This window comes from Cotesia glomerata, linkage group LG3 (genome assembly GCF_020080835.1).
Source record: "Cotesia glomerata isolate CgM1 linkage group LG3, MPM_Cglom_v2.3, whole genome shotgun sequence".
Lineage (NCBI taxonomy): Eukaryota > Metazoa > Arthropoda > Insecta > Hymenoptera > Braconidae > Cotesia > Cotesia glomerata.
This window is the reverse complement of record NC_058160.1, coordinates 723,402-741,895: the sequence shown is the minus strand read 5'-3', so window position 1 is coordinate 741,895 and position 18,494 is coordinate 723,402. Positions and strand designations below refer to the sequence as shown.

The 18,494-nt window shown below is 26.2% G+C and overlaps 3 protein-coding genes across 3 annotated transcripts; 2 read left to right on the top strand and 1 right to left on the bottom strand.

The window, feature by feature from the left end:
- The first annotated feature begins 6,217 nt into the window (after positions 1 to 6,217).
- On the top strand, positions 6,218 to 11,163 carry LOC123260656 (multiple coagulation factor deficiency protein 2 homolog). The gene is made up of 4 exons (XM_044721888.1): positions 6,218 to 6,366; positions 8,556 to 8,708; positions 8,789 to 8,875; positions 10,831 to 11,163. The coding sequence occupies exons 1-4, from the start codon at positions 6,362 to 6,364 to the stop codon at positions 11,102 to 11,104; spliced, it is 519 nt and encodes a 172-aa protein (XP_044577823.1). The 5' UTR covers positions 6,218 to 6,361; the 3' UTR covers positions 11,105 to 11,163.
- Positions 11,137 to 14,997, bottom strand: LOC123260654 (ribosomal oxygenase 1). Its single transcript, XM_044721886.1, has 3 exons — positions 14,906 to 14,997; positions 12,337 to 13,971; positions 11,137 to 11,326 (listed from the first exon to the last, which is right to left on the bottom strand). The coding sequence occupies exons 2-3, from the start codon at positions 13,969 to 13,971 to the stop codon at positions 11,255 to 11,257; spliced, it is 1,707 nt and encodes a 568-aa protein (XP_044577821.1). The 5' UTR covers positions 14,906 to 14,997; the 3' UTR covers positions 11,137 to 11,254.
- A 177-nt stretch (positions 14,998 to 15,174) lies between these two features.
- Positions 15,175 to 18,135, top strand: LOC123260655 (transmembrane protein 43 homolog). The gene is made up of 4 exons (XM_044721887.1): positions 15,175 to 15,235; positions 15,305 to 15,493; positions 16,574 to 17,313; positions 17,778 to 18,135. The coding sequence occupies exons 1-4, from the start codon at positions 15,221 to 15,223 to the stop codon at positions 18,049 to 18,051; spliced, it is 1,218 nt and encodes a 405-aa protein (XP_044577822.1). The 5' UTR covers positions 15,175 to 15,220; the 3' UTR covers positions 18,052 to 18,135.
- Positions 18,136 to 18,494: the final 359 nt, after the last annotated feature.

Here is an 18,494-nt window from a genome sequence, read left to right as displayed (position 1 = left end):
GAATAAGAAAAATTTTGTATCCAAGATAGTCTATGTGATAAAATCGGTTTTTTTTTTTTTTTTTGGTGAAATTTAGTGTCATTGCAAAGGTCTTGACTTGAATTTTTGCCTTTTCAAGGTTTCATATCATTCTTACCAATAGTCAATTTATTATGATAAATATTTAGGCTGCATTCGAAAATTCTCTATTTCTAGATACTTAAATAAGAAATGACCTTGTATCTTTTGAACTATTGAGATTTTTTAAAATATAAGCTCATCCTGATGTTACACTCATCAAGACCTTTCATTTGAGTACCCACATCAATTTTTCATATATTTCATATATTTATATATATATTATATATATGTATATATGAAAAATATATCAAAAATGCATGTAGGTACTCAAATGAAAGCTCTTGATGAGTCTAACATCGGGATGAGCTTATATTTGTAAAATATATATTATATATATATGTATATATGAAAAATATATGAAAATGCATGTGGGTACTCAAATGAAAGCTCTTGATGAGTGTAACATCGGGATGAGCTTATATCTTTAAAAATGTCAATATTTAAGAAAGTACAGTGCATTTTAACAAATTTCATTATTAAATAAAGCAAAATTTTATTTATTCATAGTTCACAAGTCACGGCAGTCACATAGTGACTGCAAGGTTGATAGTAATTAGTAATTTAGTCAATAAAATTTTTTTGATAAAATAATTTATAGTCTTCTTGATGATTTTATATTTTAATTTATTTATTTAAATTAATTCGATGCCAAGGCATTGGCCAAATGGCAAACATAATACATGGTAATTTTATTAAAGTACACGTAAGATATTGAGTATTTAATTTACACCGTAATTCTAAATTTAATAAGAAAAACAAGGAAAAATTTATACATGAAATAATAGTAGTAGGCATTAACCTTTATTTAATACAAATAAATAATTCGACATGAGTGTATAAATATTTTGAAGAAAATATTATTATTATTGTCATTTTTATTTTTGCAATAATAATTGTTTACCTTGTCAATAAATTTTCAAATCGCAATAACTTTCAAATAAATCAACTGATATTCTTAGTTTTTAACCAATAACTTCCTGATTTTTGAAAATTTTCAATTTTCTTAGCGGGAAGTTAAAAAATAATTTTTTAGTTGGATTAAAAAATAAAAAAATTTTAATTTAATAGTAATAAAATGCAATACTTTGATAAAAATTCCAAACAAAAGTTATTAAATCCAATGATCTGATAAATGTATTTCTTCTTTTAACTTGTTTATAGGATAGAGATAATAATTAAAAATTAAAAACCTAAAAATAATAAAAGTAATTATTAAAATTCAAATTTACCAACAATTTAATGATTTTTAATACCGTAGTTTTAGATTAAAGTCACGGAGACCTGACTCCTGTCTAGCAGCTTCTTCCTCTTTTATCTCCATCTCCGTCAACTCCTCTTCTAGTTTTCTCCCTCCGCCCATTAAAAAGTTGTTAAACGCAGCCTGACGGCACCCCCCGGCAAATTGAAACCTCATCATAAGTCTCGTTCGCAAGGATAGTGAAGCTCGCAGGTACCACGAGCCCTCGCTAAGCTGTGTATGTGCATAATATAAATAAATATCACCAAAAAGTCTATTTCATTTCTTCGTTAAAGTTACCATTTACTTTTTCGAGAATTTCGGTCCCAGGCATTAATATCTCCAAATAGAACGAATTATCAAAAAGCATGATTTAAATTTTTCCGAGGATAAAAATGCCTGCACTGTAGACAGGATTTATTAACTATTAATAATTTAATTTATTTGAAGACAACTATTTAATTTATTAAATTTTAATAAATATTTTTTAATATTCAATAAATATTTATTTGGAAGGAAAGTAAATAATAAATAAAGTTTATAAATTATTTGCATTAATTATATTACATTATAATAACATTTATTGTAAAATACTAAATTCTATTACAACTCATAATTATATTTTATATTTTTAAATATTAAAAACGTTAATTTATTAAGTGAATTTAATTATTATCATGTATTCCAACTATAGGGTTATAAAAAGTGTCAAAAGAAAATTGCTTTTTATTTTAAATAAATATTTGTTAACATTTAACAAATATTCATTAACCATTAATAAATTACTTATTAACTGTTAATAAATATTTGTTAACTGTTAACAAATATTTATTAACATTTAATAAATCGTATTTAATAAATAATTTATTAACTGCTAATAAATATTTATTAAATCCCACACGGAAAAAACAAGATGACACTGGATATCATCCCAGATTATACTGAATGAAAAAAAAATTCAGATAGTAGCTAGTATAATCCATATTACAATGAGTATAATCCAGATTACAATGAGTATAATCCAGATATCACTCAGTATAATCTGGATTTTACTAGCTACTATCTAAATTTTTTTTTTTTACAGGCTATCACTGAGTATAATCTGGAATGATATCTAGTTTCATCCTGTTCTTTCTGTGTATGATGTTAAAAAATCATTTATTAACAGTTAATAAAACTTATTAAATATAAGCAAATTCTTCTATCAGTGTGGTTGACAATTTAGAGATAAAAAATTCTTTTAAAATTGCTGAAATATTAATCGGGGAAAGTTGACCCCGAAAAGTTGATGAAGAAGGGTAATCAAGGGATGAAAACCGCTGGGAGCTTACAACTTTGGTAAAAACCGCGGTGGTATCTTTTATTCTTCATTAACCATCGGGTTCAGTCCCTAATTTTTCTTCCCTAAAATCTTCCCACTTGTTTTCAGATCCATCGCAATAAAACTAAGCGCAACGGCTACCACCCGCAAGCGAGTCCGGTCTCGACATTAAATGCTAACGTGGTTAGGAAAATATTTTTAAAATAATTTAGCACTTAGTCTGTGTTGTTGAAAAAAGCTCCTGAAATAAAAAAATAAAAATAAAAATGAACCCATAAAAGAGTTTACTTTGTCCCGATAAAAATACTCTCGGGTTGCGATAAATTTCTGGTCACAGATTTTGTCTCAATTCGCAACTCAGCAACGCGGAAGAAAATGGTCGACCGCCTCCAAGAATACATTCTCGGATAAATAAATTGATGGAATTTTATTAAAAATAAAAAACCTCCAGGATATCAGAACTAATCACCCGAGCTAGTTTTCATTTCCTCAATTTTCTGAAACCAATTTTTTTTTTTTTTTTTTTTTTTTTTTTTTTTTTATTAATAAAACAAAATGAAATAAAAAACACATACATGCTAAATAAAAACTATCATACAAGTCATGAATATATTGAACAAGTTTGGCAAAGTCCGATCGGACAAAACATCGATCACTGTGGCGCATCCCTTTGGGCAATTTTCATGCGTCAAATTTTCGATACGCATTTTTTTTTATAAAAATTATTTTATTAAATATTTTATAATTTTTGTAACAAATAAATTATGGAAAAAAGAAGTTTTTAAATAATTTGTTTATTCACGTTCAATAATTTTTTATTTTTTTCAACAATTAAATAACAAGTTAAAAAATATTTTTATTAATTAAAATAATAACAAATACCAATTATTATCCTTAAAATTAACATATTTTGAGAAATAATTTGAAATTTAAGTTAATTTTAATTATAAAAAATTTAGTATAATTTTTTTAAGGTAGTAATATAGATACCACACGTGTTAAATGTTCCAAACAAAGCCATATTTAATTGATTTATGAAAATTAAGTTAGCCGACACTAAAAAATTTTTGATTTTTTTTATTAATTAAAAATTAGAACAAAAACTATTTCTAAAAAATTCCACGTATAATTTTAAAAATTTTCTACATGTGAAAATTTTTGTTTTAATTTTTAAAAATTATTTTTCAATAAAATAAATTATAAAAATTTTCAAATGTCGGCTAATTTAATTTTCATAATTGATTTATAATAATAAAGTCAGCCGGCATTTTTTATTTTTTTATATTGCTTAATTTATTAAATTACAACTAAAAAATATTTTTAAAAAATTACACTTATAGTTTCTGAAGTTTTTAACAAATGAAAAAATTTTTTTTAATTTTTTTGTAATAATAATTCTTTAATAAAAAAAATCAAAATTTTTTAGAGGTCGGCTAACTTTATTTTCATAATTGATTTTTCTGTGCAAAATCATGATACTAAAATTATCCGACGTTCAACAATTTTTAATTTTTTCCAACAATTAAAAAAATTGCACGAATAACTTTTAAAATCTTCTACAAGTGGAATTTCTTTTAATTTATTTGTAATAATTTTTTCATTAAAAAAAATTATAAAAATTTTCAGATGTCGGCTAATTTAATTTTAATTTTTTTTCCGGACTAACTTAAAAAATAAACCGTGAATTAATATAATAAATAAAATAAAGCAATAATTATTGATTGGGTGTGAGTAATAGAAATGGATCTGTCGACCCAGTGGGTGGGAAAAACCAAACGAGAAACGCAGTGGGTGTTCTTACGCGTAGTCGGATCTAAAATGGAGATTGATTGAGGTATTCGGCTGAATAACTCTGAAAAAGTGCCTCGCAATTAAACCATTAAGATTGCCCAGCGAAAGTTTAATTCTATTAAACAAATTAAAGGCATCTCGCGACCTTATTTTGCAGTTGTGGATTGACGGTTCGCCACTGACTGGAAACAAACAATAAATGTGTGATGGTTGGTTGTAGAGCGAAATAGAATGAATAGAATAAAAATATGTAGATGACAATGGCATCAAGACAGAAGATGAAACGGAGTAAATAGAAATATAGATGTCAAGAGAACAAGGCGAAACATCCACACTCCTGTACATTGTTTGCGGCTTGGAATCAATAAAAGCATAGCTTTAGGCTACGCTGGTCTCCATGACAACCGGAGAGTTATACTCCCTCTTGCTCCTCACCCTCCTCTTTTATACTCCAGTATATCTCTATATTCATCATCTATCTCATCTACCCTTGCTCTCGATTACCACTCAAAAGTTACCCACCATATTCTCAGCTCCAAACTTTTTTACTCCCTCAAATCTATCTTTTTCTTCTCAATCGATCCATCGATCTCTCAAATTATCCAAGCAAATTTTTTCATTTTTCTATGATTTTAACAGACATTTAAAAATTTTTTTCATCAATTAAATTAGTACTAAAAAATTCCACGCATTATTTTTTAAATTTTCTGCATGTGGAATTTTTTTTTAATTTTTTTAATAAAAAAAATTCTAAAAATTGTCAGATGTCTGCTAATTTTATTTCCATATTTTTTTAATGAAAATTAATTTAACATATTTAATAATTTTTGTAAAAAATCAATTTTGGCAAAAAACAATAGACGTAGAAATTTTTAAAAAATAATTTTTTCGACCAAATTAATATTTAAATTTTTAATAATAAATCAATCACTAAAAAATTGCTTATAAAAATTTTTATTTATTTTCACAGATTTTAACAGACATTTAAAAACTTTTTTTATTAATTAAATTAGAACTAAAAAATTCTAGGCATTATTTTTTAAATTATCTACATGTGGAATTTTTTAAAAATTTTTTTATAATAAATTTTTTTAATAAAAAAAATTATAAAAATTGTCAGATGTCTGCTAATTTTACTTCCATATTTTTCTAATGAAAATTTAACAGATATTCAATAATTTTTTTTTTAAATAAATTATGGCAAAAAAATTGAGTAGAAATTAAAAAAAAATAATTTTTTGGACCAAATAATGAAAATTTTAATAATAAATCAATTACACTAAAAAAATTTCTAATATCTGTCATGAAAATTAAGTTAGCCGACATCTAAAAATTTTTAGAATTTTTTTTTATTAAAAAAACTATTACAAAATAATTAAAAAAAATTTTCATTTGTAAAAAACTAAAAGTGCAATTTTTTAAAAATATTTTTTAGTTCTAATTTAATAATTAAAAAAAAAAATTAAAAACTTCGGCTAACTTTATTATTATATATTTGTCAACAGTGTCAATATAATTTTAATTGCCTTATTATTATTTTTTTAAAGAAAATTAAAGATTGTAATTGGAAGATTTATTGTTTCAGACTTTATGAATTTTTTTTTCTCGAAAAAAAAAAAATTGATAAATAAATTCAAGCGATCGAAATCAAAAAAATGTAACAAACACCCGCGCTAGTTAAATTTTGCGCGCAGGATCACATTCACGCAGGTCTCAGAAGTAAAAACGTCGATAATCGCTCGCGCGTGCGAGTCAACGAGTATTGTAGAAAATAGCCGGGTAAACACATCGACATAGGTAACCCTGGATGATATTGTGACTTAAAACTCGAGTATTTATTCCCATCAGTATCAGTTTGATCAGATGAACCAAGGAAAACCGGTCACTAAAATATGGGGTAATTATTTTCATTGTTTTCACAATTATTTCCATTGAACCTGTAATTTAAATGAACCTTTATTAATTTGTTTATTTTATTTATAGATATTTTATTAAAAATAAAATTGTAAATTTTTGTAATAGAATGTAAACGGTAAATATGTATAATATATAAAAATGGTAATAAAGTATGTATGATGCTTGAGGAAAATGAGTTGCGTATGTATAATCAGAGTGTGGTTTGCTTTGGGATCAAGGGATGAAGAGATGAAAAATAAAAAACTCACTCCACAGAGAAGAGCAAGCGCCGATGGAAGGACGATAGTCACGGGGATGAGATCAAGCGCCGCTGGGTTATTTAAAATTCATCTACAATCATAGTATCGTATTACCGCTCTACTACTATTCCCTTGAATCTGTTTACAGCCTGAACGAAATAATTAAATATTAATTATCGAGGATTTTAAATAATTTTTGGGACAAAAAAAAGAAGAAATAATATTTTATTAAATCAAAGTTAGCAGTCACTTAATCATTTTTTAACAAACAAATTTGTTCCGAATAATTACTTTTAAAAAATTGCATTTTTTATTTCTTCAAAGTTTTACGTCAATTTCTTTTTTGTCATAATTTATTTGTTAAAAAAATTATCAAAAATATGATAAATAAATTTTTATCAATACATAAAATTAAAATTAGCAGTCACTTGATTTGAATTTTATTTAACAAATAAATTTGTTCCAAGAAATTACTTTTAAAAAATTGCATTTTTTATTTCTTCAAATTTTTACGTCAATTTCTTTTTTGTCATAATTTATTTGTTAAAAAAATTATCAAAAATATGATAAATAAATTTTTATCAATATATAAAATTAAAATTAGCAGTCACTTGATCATTTTTTAATTTTATTTAACAAATAAATTTGTTCCAAAAAATTGCATTTTTTATTTCTTCAAATTTTTACATGTCAATTTTTTTTTGTCATAATTTATTTGTTAAAAAAATTCTCAAAAATATGATAAATAAATTTTTATCAATATATAAAATTAAAATTAGCAGTTGATCATTTTTTAATTTTATTTAACAAACAAATTTATTCAAAAAATTAATTTTAAAAAAATTGCATAATTAATTTCTTCAAATTTTTTTTGTCATAATTTATTTGTTAAAAAAATGATCAAAAATACGATAAATAAATTTTTATCAATATATAAAATTAAAATTAGCAGTCGATCATTTTTTAATTTTATTTAACAAATAAATTTCTTCCAAAAAATAGCATTTTTTATTTCTTTAAATTTTTACGTCAATTTTTTTTCAATAATTTATTTCTTTAAATTTCCAAATATTTGATAAATTAATTCAAATCAATATTTATCGAGTTCCGAAAAATAAAATTTTAGGTAAGTTTGAAACTCTTTGTCTGGCAGGTTGAAAAATCAGTAGAATCCCCTCGCTGGTTTTCTTCTGTCAATCTCCCCGAGTTGAATGAACCAAATGATATAAATTATTTATGGATTTCGACACTCCCAGGTCGTTGGAGGGTGGCCAGATCTCACTCGAATTTCGCGTGCTCGACTACGGGGTGCTAGTTGTACCACAGGGGTCCACTTGCAGTACGTGATAGCCCAAAGTTTCCTGATGAGAGAAAGTGAGAGCAGATCCTTGGGGAGACGCACTCAACATATGCATTCCCGGTCCACTGAAGCCTGCTAAGCTTGTAAAATTGATTCCTAAGTACCCCAACTCAATCCTGCCATCACTACTACTTTGACACCTACTTTGTTCACCAGTAATTATCATAATTTTTAATTAACATCTCCAGATGTTAATTACTCTTTACTGAAATTTTTAAAAATATTCAGTCATTTTTTTAAACTCGAAAAAAAGTGTCAAATTTTTGCAACTATTCCAGGGACAAAAGGAAAAATCTAGCCAGACCCCCGGCTGTCACCAATCTAAATCAATGGGCTTGTGGGTAATCGCATAATAATTACCGTAGGCCCCCCAAAGTCCCATCTGTCGATGGCCAGGGGGGCGTTTTGATGTTCTACATCTACATATACTTTATACTAGTCTAAATTTCCACTCCATCCATCCATCCTTGATTTCGAGTACTCCCGCGTTTCTTCTACCAGCAGGTTAAACTATTGTTGTTGTTATTATTATTTACATTTGTACTTTTGATAAAATTATTTACTTTTCAGCCTTGAGATACTGATATTCTTTGCTGCGTATTTGCAATCCTCGACGGGCTTCCGAGGACCTCATCATCCCAAAAGTTCTGTTTCACATCATCATTATACTCCGCAGGGTGATATTAAATTGACTCAGGACTCGGAACTTCTTCATGACACTGCGTAATTATTTTTTTATTTCTTCAGATAAGGAAGATGATAAAAGACAATTTTATTGATGGGAAATTTTGGGTTGTTTTTAGGCATTTAGTTGAAGACATGGGTACTGATTATGCTGGATTGTCTTTGGACACGATGAGCGAAGATGAAATAGAATTTTATTTCTTCAAGTAAATTATTTATTATTATTATTATTATTATTTTTACAATAATAATTACTTATTTAGTCAATAAATTTTTTTGGCTACATTAATTGTAGTCTTCTCAAAGATTTTATATTCTGATCTAATGAAATTATTATTATTATTTTTATAATAATAATTACTGACCTAGTCAATAATTTTTTTTTAAATGAAATAATTATAGTCTTGAAGATTTTATATTCTAATCTAATGAAATTATTATTATTATTATTTTTTTTTTTTTACAATAATAATTACTTACTTAGTCAATAAATTTTTTTGGCTGCAATAACTGTAGTCTTCTCAAAGATTTTATATTCTGATCTGATGAAATTATTATTATTATCATTATCATCATTACTATTATTATTTTTACAATAATAATTACTTACTTAGTCAATAAATTCTTTTGGCTACAATAATTGTAGTCTTCTCGAAGATTTTATATTCTGATCTAATGAAATTATTATTATTATTTTTTACAATAATAATTACTGACCTAGTCAATAATTTTTTTTAAATGAAATAATTATAGTCTTCTTAAAGATTTTATATTCTAATCTAATGAAATGATTGTTATTATTATTATTATTTTTTTTTTTTTTTTTTTTTTTAAATAATAGTTACTTACTTAGTCAATAAATTTTTTTGGCTACAATAATTGTAGTCTTCTCAAAGATTTTATACTCTGATCTAATTAAATTATTATTATTATCATTATCATTATTATTATTATTATTATTATTATTATTTTTACAATAATAATTACTGACCTAGTCAATATTTTTTTTTTAAATGAAATAATTATAGTCTTCTTAAAGATTTTATATTCTAATCTAATGAAATGATTGTTATTATTATTATTATTATTTTTTTTTTTTTTTTTTTTTTTAATAATAGTTACTTACTTAGTCAATAAATTTTTTTGGCTACAATAATTGTAGTCTTCTCAAAGATTTTATACTCTGATCTAATGAAATTATTATTATTATTGTTATTTTTACAATAATAATTACTGACCTAGTCAATAATTTTTTTTTAAATGAAATAATTATAGTCTTCTTAAAGATTTTATATTATAATCTAATGAAATGATTGTTATTATTATTATTATTATTATTATTTTTTTTTTTAAATAATAGTTACTTAGTCAATAAATTTTTTTGGCTACAATAATTGTAGTCTTCTCGAAGATTTTATATTCTGATCTAATGAAATTATTATTATTATTATTATTATTATTATTATTATTATTATTATTTTTACAATAATAATTACTGACCTAGTCAATAATTTTTTTTTAAATGAAATAATTATAGTCTTCTTAAAGATTTTATATTATAATCTAATGAAATGATTGTTATTATTATTATTATTATTATTATTATTTTTTTTTTTTTTTTTTTTTAAATAATAGTTACTTACTTAGTCAATAAATTTTTTTGGCTACAATAATTGTAGTCTTCTCAAAGATTTTATACTCTGATCTAATGAAATTATTATTATTATCATTATCATTATTATTATTATTATTATTATTTTTACAATAATAATTACTGACCTAGTCAATAATTTTTTTTTAAATGAAATAATTATAGTCTTCTTAAAGATTTTATATTCTAATCTAATGAAATGATTGTTATTATTATTATTATTTTTTTTTTGTTACAATAATAATAATTACTTACTTAGACAATAAATTTTTTTGGCTACAATAATTTTAGTCTTCTCAAAGATTTTGTATTCTGATCTAATTAAATTATTATTGTTATTACAATTTTTACAATAATAATAATAATAATAATAATATTAATTACTTACCTAGTCAATAAATTGTTTCGATTAAAATAATTATAGTCTTCTTGAAAATTTTATATTCTAATCTAAAAAAATTATTATAATTCATATTTTTAATGATACTAACTGACTATAATTATTTTTAGGATGCACGACAAAGACAACAATACAAAACTGGACGGCCTGGAGATACTCCACGCTCTGCAACACACATATCACACAGAAGACGACTATAACGAAGTAGACGACTATAACCTAGCGGACCAGATCCCCATGATCATTAAAATGGTAGACAGAGTCTTAGAAGAAGACGATCTAGACAACGACGGATACATCGAGTACGTTGAGTACGTTCTAGCGAAAGAGAAAAAAAATAGCAGCGAGAAGAGCACCACTCTGGAATCCTTGAACTTGCAATAAGGAATAGGTTTATACAATTAATTTTTGACAAATTATAAATAAACGAGAATATTTTTAAAGTAATAGTTTTTAATTATTAAAAAAATTTTTATATACGATATATTTATAACGTCTATTGCTTGGTATATACATTTATATTCTACTGAAGTCTTACTCGATTACTGGAAGCGGTTGGTCTGTTACTACGATACATTTTTCCCAGAGATCTCGGGCAACTTGGACCTAAAAGTAGACAAAATTTAATCTATATTATTTAGAGAATAAGCAAAATTTTGTGACCAGTATATTTATATGATAAAATGAATTTTTATGGTTAAATTTGGTATCGTTGGAAAGGTCTTGACTTGAATTTGTGCTTTTTCAAGGTTTCATATCATTCGCACCAATAGTCAATTTATATTGATAAGTATTTAAGCTGCATTTGAAAATCCTCTGTCTCTAGATACATAGTTAAGAAAAGACTTTGTATCTCGTAAACTATTGACATTTTTAAAGATATAAGCTCATCCCGATGTTACACTCATCAAGACCTTTCATTTGAGTACCCACATGCATTTTTCATATATTTATATATTACATATATGTATATATGAAAAATATATCAAAAATGCATGTGGGTACTCAAATGAAAGCTCTTGATGAGTGGAACATCAGGATGAGCTTACATCTTTAAAAATATTAATAATTAAGAAATGACTTTGTATCTCGTGAACTATTGACATTTTTAAAAATATAAGCTCATCCCGTTATTACACTCATCGAGACCTTTCATTTAAGTACCCACATCAATTTTTCATATATTTATATATATTATATATATGTATATATGAAAAATATATCAAAAATGCATGTGGGTACTCAAATGAAAGCTCTTGATGAGTGTAACATCGTAATGAGCTTATATCTTTAAAAACGTCAATAGTTAAGAAAGTACAGTGCAATTTAACAAAATTCATTATTCATTAAAGCAAAATTTTATTTATTTATAGCTCACAAGTCACAGCAGTCACATAGTGACTGCAAGGTTGCTAGTTATAAATAATTTAGTAGTTGTACTTGTTGATAATAATTATCAGTTTTAAATTTAATGGTATACACATTGTTGAAATAATTATTTATACGCAATAAAATTAAATTATAATTGAAAAATTTGTTCAATAAATAAATTTTTAATTATCAAATTAAATAAAAATTTTTAATTTATTAAAATAAATAAAATAAAAAAAAAATACCTTGTTATCTTCTCCATCGATAGGCAAATCATCAACCTTAATAAACTCAGGATACATCAGAATAATTTTTTTAATAGCCGGCACTAAATTTTCTTCAACTTCCAAAAACTGTTGCTCGTACTCATGATACTCTTTGGAGTTTTCCGACGAATAATAAAGCTTAAAACAGTTGTCTTCTTCAACAAGCCTAGCACAGTGAGCCCTGGTCAACCTGATCCTCGTATCAGGTTCAATCTCGACCCTGTTTTCTATCCTTCCATCCTCAACCATGACCTCACCATCTCTCAAAGCCGAGCACTCCAACTCCGTGGGAGTCAAAACCGGAGGCAAGCAGTCATGAATATGTCCCTTGGCCATTTGGTCCGCAGCAGCATCAACGTCGATCATATCTATCACCTTGTGCAGCAATTCTTTGGTCGTCTCAACGAATTTCCTGCGGAACTCATTGTCCTTAGACTTGCTGCCGTTTACCTTGTGCACCAGCCCAATATTATTCAAGTAGCCCAATGGTAATCCTTCCCTCAGCTGGGAATTTTGAGAAATCGCGCTGCTCAGAGCCGCTGGGACCAACTTCTCCAGGAAATCCGCCCAGCAATTCTTCTGGTAGACACTCAAGGTCAAATGCAGACTGTGGCTCTCTTCCAGGGTCTCTCCCTGGTGAATAGTGCCTCTAGGGAAGTACAGAATGTCTCCGGCATTCAGTATCACGTCCAAGATCGGCTCGCCGATTTCTTCTTGGTTGAAATTCTCCGAGGAAAATCTCGGTAAAAATTCTTCTTCGTTCCTCGGCTTGTACAACCGCCAGCGCTTCTTTCCCTCGACCTGGAGGATGAACGCCTCGATGTCGTCGTAGTGTGGAGCGAATCCTTGGCTTCCCGGAGGGGTTAAGTAAAAATTAGCCCCGACAAAACACCCGAAAAATTCCTGCAGTGTTGAATTTAACGTATGGATCTTTGGAATGAACGTCTGAGGGTTCAGCATCCGGATGGAGCACCCGTTGGAGTAGTAATCCCAGACCACGCTGGGCAACGCGCGTCCTGGAGGATTATGGGTCTCTCTCTGGCCGTTAGAGTACGAAGTAATGTCTAAGTTTTTCGTGAACAAGACGTTAAATTTACGCAGCACGTCGTCGATCATCGGAGTTGATAATAAAATCTTGTAGTAGTTCTTCTTGTTTCTCTGAATTTGAAGCGGGGCTTTTTCCCAGTTGATTTTGAAGAACTTGTCGATTGACAGAGGGTGAATCAGCCACTCGAATAATGTCTGGGTCTCTTTTGTCGGGTCTATAAAATTTTTGTTGGATTCTTCCGGTGGAATTTCTACTACTGGCACGTTTTTCGGGAGTTTTATTGAACTTTTTTTGTCTTTTTGTAATTTTTTTATTCCTTTCACTAACAACTTTTTGGTTTTTACTTTTTTTGACAAAGCGGTTACTTGTTTCAGTGACTTTTCAGACACTTTTACCAGTTTTTTACCTTGGATTAATTTTACTTTGGGATCGTCTATGTCAAAAGACTTGCCATTGATATTTTTAAATTCAGGCTTTTTTTTTAACTTTGGAAGATTTTCTTCTGTACTCTTGCGCTTCTTTGAGTACATTGCAAAAGCCGAAACACGTCCGTCGGGACTCGCCATCTGAAAATATAAATTAAGGTAGCAGATATTTAATAATTATAATAATAAAGTTAGCCGATGAAAATTAAGTTAGCGGAGATTTTAAAATTTTTAAGATTTTTTTCATTAAAAAAATGATTACAAAAATATAAAAAAAATTTTCATTTGTGGAAAACTATAAAAACTGTAAGTGAAATTCTTAAAAAATATTTTTTTGTTCCAATTTAATTATCAAAAAAAAACAAAAAATTAAAAACGTCGCCTAATTTTAGTATTATAGTTAGCCGACATTCTTGATTTTTTATTTTGCTTAATTTATTAATTTATAACTAAAAAATATTTTTTAAAAATTGCACTTATAATTTTTCAAGTTTTTAATAAATGAAAAAATTTTTTTTAATAATTCTTTAATAAAAAAATCATTAAAATTTTTAGATGTCGGCTTACTTTATTTTTATTTGATAATTTTAAGAAATAAATGCGCAAAAAAAAATTATTTTAAAAAAATTGACTTGTAAAAATTATAAAAAATTAAAAGTGTAATTTTTTTAAAATAATTTTTTTGTTAAATAAAATTAAAAAATTGTTAAGTGACTGCTATATAACTTTAATGTCAGCATCTGAAATTAAAGGTTATGTATCACTTGCAAGTTAGAAAAATTATTAAAATTAAATTAGCCGGTTAAAAAGTTTAAAAAAAATTTTTTTTTTTTGTTAAAAAAAATTAGTTTAAAAAAAATTATCATGTAGAAAATTTTATAAATTCTAAATGCAATTTTTGATGTCAATTTTTTAAAATTAATTTTTATTGATTCAAAAAATCAAAAATTGTCAAATGTCTGCTAATTTTGATATTATCTTAAAATTTACAGAAATAAATGAGAAGAAATTTTTTTAATATTAATTATAACATTAATTTAATAGTAAAAATAAATAAATAAATTAGAAGACTTACTTGATATATTAATGAATATCAACAAACAGCGTGGACAGGAGAATATATCTGAATAAAGGCTGTAGATAGGTTAATTTAAATAAAAATAGTGAAATTTAATTGGTCGAGAGCAGTGTTCTCTTGGAAACAGCCTTGAAAGTGTAAACAAATATGACTGATGCTGCTCTCTATGGACACTGTTGTTATTCTCTGTATTTTTAGATTTTTTTTATTATTATTTATTTATTATGTATCAAATCTTAATGTCTAATATTTATTAGAGTGAAGTTTAATTATTTTTATTAGTTTCTTGACTATTGACAGTAAATTTTCATAATGCACAGGAACAATGTCAGTGGAGTTATTATTTTCTTTGATAAAAATTGAATACTTGGTGAATTATTTTTATTTTTTTTTTAGGCAAATGTCACTGAGAGGAGACTTCAAAGAGATCCGGTGGCTGTGGAAAATAATGCCAATCCCCAAATCAATAATAATTTAAGACATTTGTCACCTACGATTATTGAACAATTAAAAAAGTCTTGGTTGACTGCGATTATTGGTTGTATTTTGTGTGCTGTTGGCACTTGTTTACTTTTCTGGAATGAGGTAATTTATTTATGAAATTTTTATAAGACAATTGATAATTTTATTTAAAAAATGAATTGATAGTAAGAAAATTTTCTTAAAAAATTGTATATTTATTTTTTATAAATTTTAAAAAGTGGAATTTTTAAAATTATTTTTTATAAAAATTAAAAAAATTTTAATATTTGCTGATGTCAGTTCCATAATTTATTTTATAATTATTTATAAAATAAAATTTACAAAATTAAAGCTTAAATTTTACATTTTATCTTTTAAAATAAATTAAAATTATTCTTAGATACATAATTAGGAAATGACTTTGTATCTTGTGAATTATTGACATATTTAAAGATATAAGCTCATCCTGATGTTACACTCATCGAGACCTTTCATTTGAGTGCCCACATCAATTTTTCATATATTTATATATATTATATATATATATATGTATATATATATATATATATATATATATATATATATATATATTTATATATATTATATATATATATATGTATATATAAAAAATATATCAAAAATGCATGTGGGTACTCAAATGAAAGTTCTTGATGAGTGTAACATCAGAATGAGCTTATATCTTCAAAAATGTCAAAAATTAAGAACTGACATTGCTATCTTGTCAACTAATGATATTTTTAAAGATATAAGCTCATCCTGATGTTACACTCATCAAGACCTTTCATTTAAGTACCCACATCAATTTTTCATATATTTATATATATTATATATATGTATATATGAAAAATATATCAAAAATGCATGTGGGTACTCAAATGAAAGCTCTTGATGAGTGTAACATCAGGATGAGCTTATATCTTTAAAAAGGTCAATAGTTAAAAAAATACAGTGCAATTTAACAAAAATCATTATTTAATAAAACAAAATTTTATTTATTTTTAGTTTACAAGTTTCGACAGTCACATAGTGACTGCAAGGTTGCTAGTTTATTTATTAAAAAAATTCTTAAAATTATTAATTATCTACTAAATCAATTTTAATAGAAATATTGTGATAAAGTTATAAAAAAAAAAAATATTTTTGTTAATAATAAATATTTAATTAACTTTTTACATTATTCAGGGCAGAGCAGCATCAGTAGCGCAATCATTAAATGAAGCATTGGAGCAGGTAGCAATAATCGATGACCTCTGGTCAATCCCAACAGAATACGAAGGCCGGTTAGTCCATATTTCCGGGCAACTATGGATCGACGAGCCTCTAACTGAGCCAGACTACGGAGTGATAATCGAGAGCGTAAAATTAAAACGAAGAGTGCAAGTCTACCAATGGATTGAGATCGAAGAAGATCGCGTGTACGGTGGAGAAGTCCAGGAAGACAAGAATTACTACTACACAACCGAGTGGAAAGACAAACTTGTTGATTCAGATCAATTTTACATTAGAACTGGACACGAGAATCCCAAACAAGTGCCAATTAAGAGTCAAATCCAAATCGCGAGTCAAGTTAAAATCGGGTCTGTAGCTTTGGGACTTGAGCTAAAGAAAAAATTTACTGATTTCATTGAAATAACCAGCGATCAGCGGCCCGAGAGGACTGATATTAAAATGCATGCTGGTCTGTACTATCACAGCGCTGATTTATGGAACCCGCGGGTCGGAGACATCAGGATACTGTTTTCTTACGCAGGAAAAGCTGGAGAAGTTTACACAGTCGTTGGTAAATTAATAGATGGAACTATTGTTCCATTTGTCACCTCCCAGGGTGATGAAATCTTGCTGCAAAGGAAACACCAGATTACTGTCGACAGAATGTTTCATTTGGAGCATGTTCATAATTATTGGCGTACTTGGGTGATCAGGTAATTTATATTTTTAATTGTTATTCAAAAGTTTTATTTAAAATTTAATTTTTCACCGAAAGAAAAAATTTATTAAAAAAAAATAGCCATTTTTGTAACAAAAAATTAATTTGTTTAAAACATTTTTTTTACTAAAAAAATAAAATTGTTAAAAATTTTCTTAAAATTAATTGCCTATTTTTATAAAATAAATTTTTTCTCTCAAAACACGGAAAAACACGATGACACTGGATATCATCCCAAATTATACTCAGTGATATCTGTGGTGAAAAAAAATTTCAGATAGTAGCTAAAAAAATCCAGATTATACTGCGTGATATCTGGATTATACTCATTGTAATCTGGATTATACTAGCTAATATCTGAAATTTTTTTTCACTCAGTATAATCTGGGATGATATCTAGTATCATCTTGTTCATTCCGTGTAATTTTATAGTATAATAATTTATATAAATTATTTCAGAGCTCTCGGATGGCTGATTTTATTCGCATCGGCGACTTGTCTAGCGAACATTCTCCGGATATTGATCCAAAATTCTTCGTTCCTCTGCGGAATAATTGCAATTGACTCATTAACAATATCAGTATCAATGTCAATAAGTCTTTTGATTATTGGATTCGCCTGGATGTGGTATCGGCCCGTCGTTGCTTTATGTCTCGCATTTGCGGCAGTACTTCCATTTTTGTACTCTTATGTTTCTCCAAATCAACAGCGAGATGATTATAGGAGAATATAGCTGTAATTTAATTAATTTAACTAATTTTATTTATTTATATGATACTGAAATCAATTGACATCAATTTTATGTCACAAAATTTACAATTGCAATTTTTTTTTTTAATTTTTAGATGTGGAATTTTTTTATTTAAATTTTTTCACAATAATTTTTATCCATGATAAAAATTAATTTAGCCATTTTTAAGAATTTTTTTAACAAATAAATTATGGCAAAAAAAATTGAAATTTTCAGAAATTAAAAATGCAATTTTTTTTTAATAATTTTTTAAAACAAATTTGTTTGTTAAAAAAAATTAAAAAATGGTTAAAACTACTAACTTAATTAATGTATTTATTTATTTATTTATTTATTTAATTAGTGTGTCTGCGCCTGGATTTGATTATCAAAATAAGATGTAGAAATCTGTAAATAAATTTGCTAAAATAGAATTCTACTGTACC

Coding starts and splice junctions, on each gene's coding strand:
- LOC123260654 (XM_044721886.1), bottom strand. CDS start 13,971: ATGGCGAGTCCCGACGGACGTGTTTCGGCTTTTGCAATGTACTCAAAG. Junction 11,327..12,336: donor TCGATGGAGAAGATAACAAG/GTATTTTTTTTT, acceptor GTCTACTTTTAG/GTCCAAGTTGCCCGAGATCT.
- LOC123260655 (XM_044721887.1), top strand. Junction 15,494..16,573: donor GTTTACTTTTCTGGAATGAG/GTAATTTATTTA, acceptor TACATTATTCAG/GGCAGAGCAGCATCAGTAGC. Junction 17,314..17,777: donor TGGCGTACTTGGGTGATCAG/GTAATTTATATT, acceptor AAATTATTTCAG/AGCTCTCGGATGGCTGATTT.
- LOC123260656 (XM_044721888.1), top strand. Junction 8,709..8,788: donor GAACTTCTTCATGACACTGC/GTAATTATTTTT, acceptor GGTTGTTTTTAG/GCATTTAGTTGAAGACATGG. Junction 8,876..10,830: donor ATAGAATTTTATTTCTTCAA/GTAAATTATTTA, acceptor AATTATTTTTAG/GATGCACGACAAAGACAACA.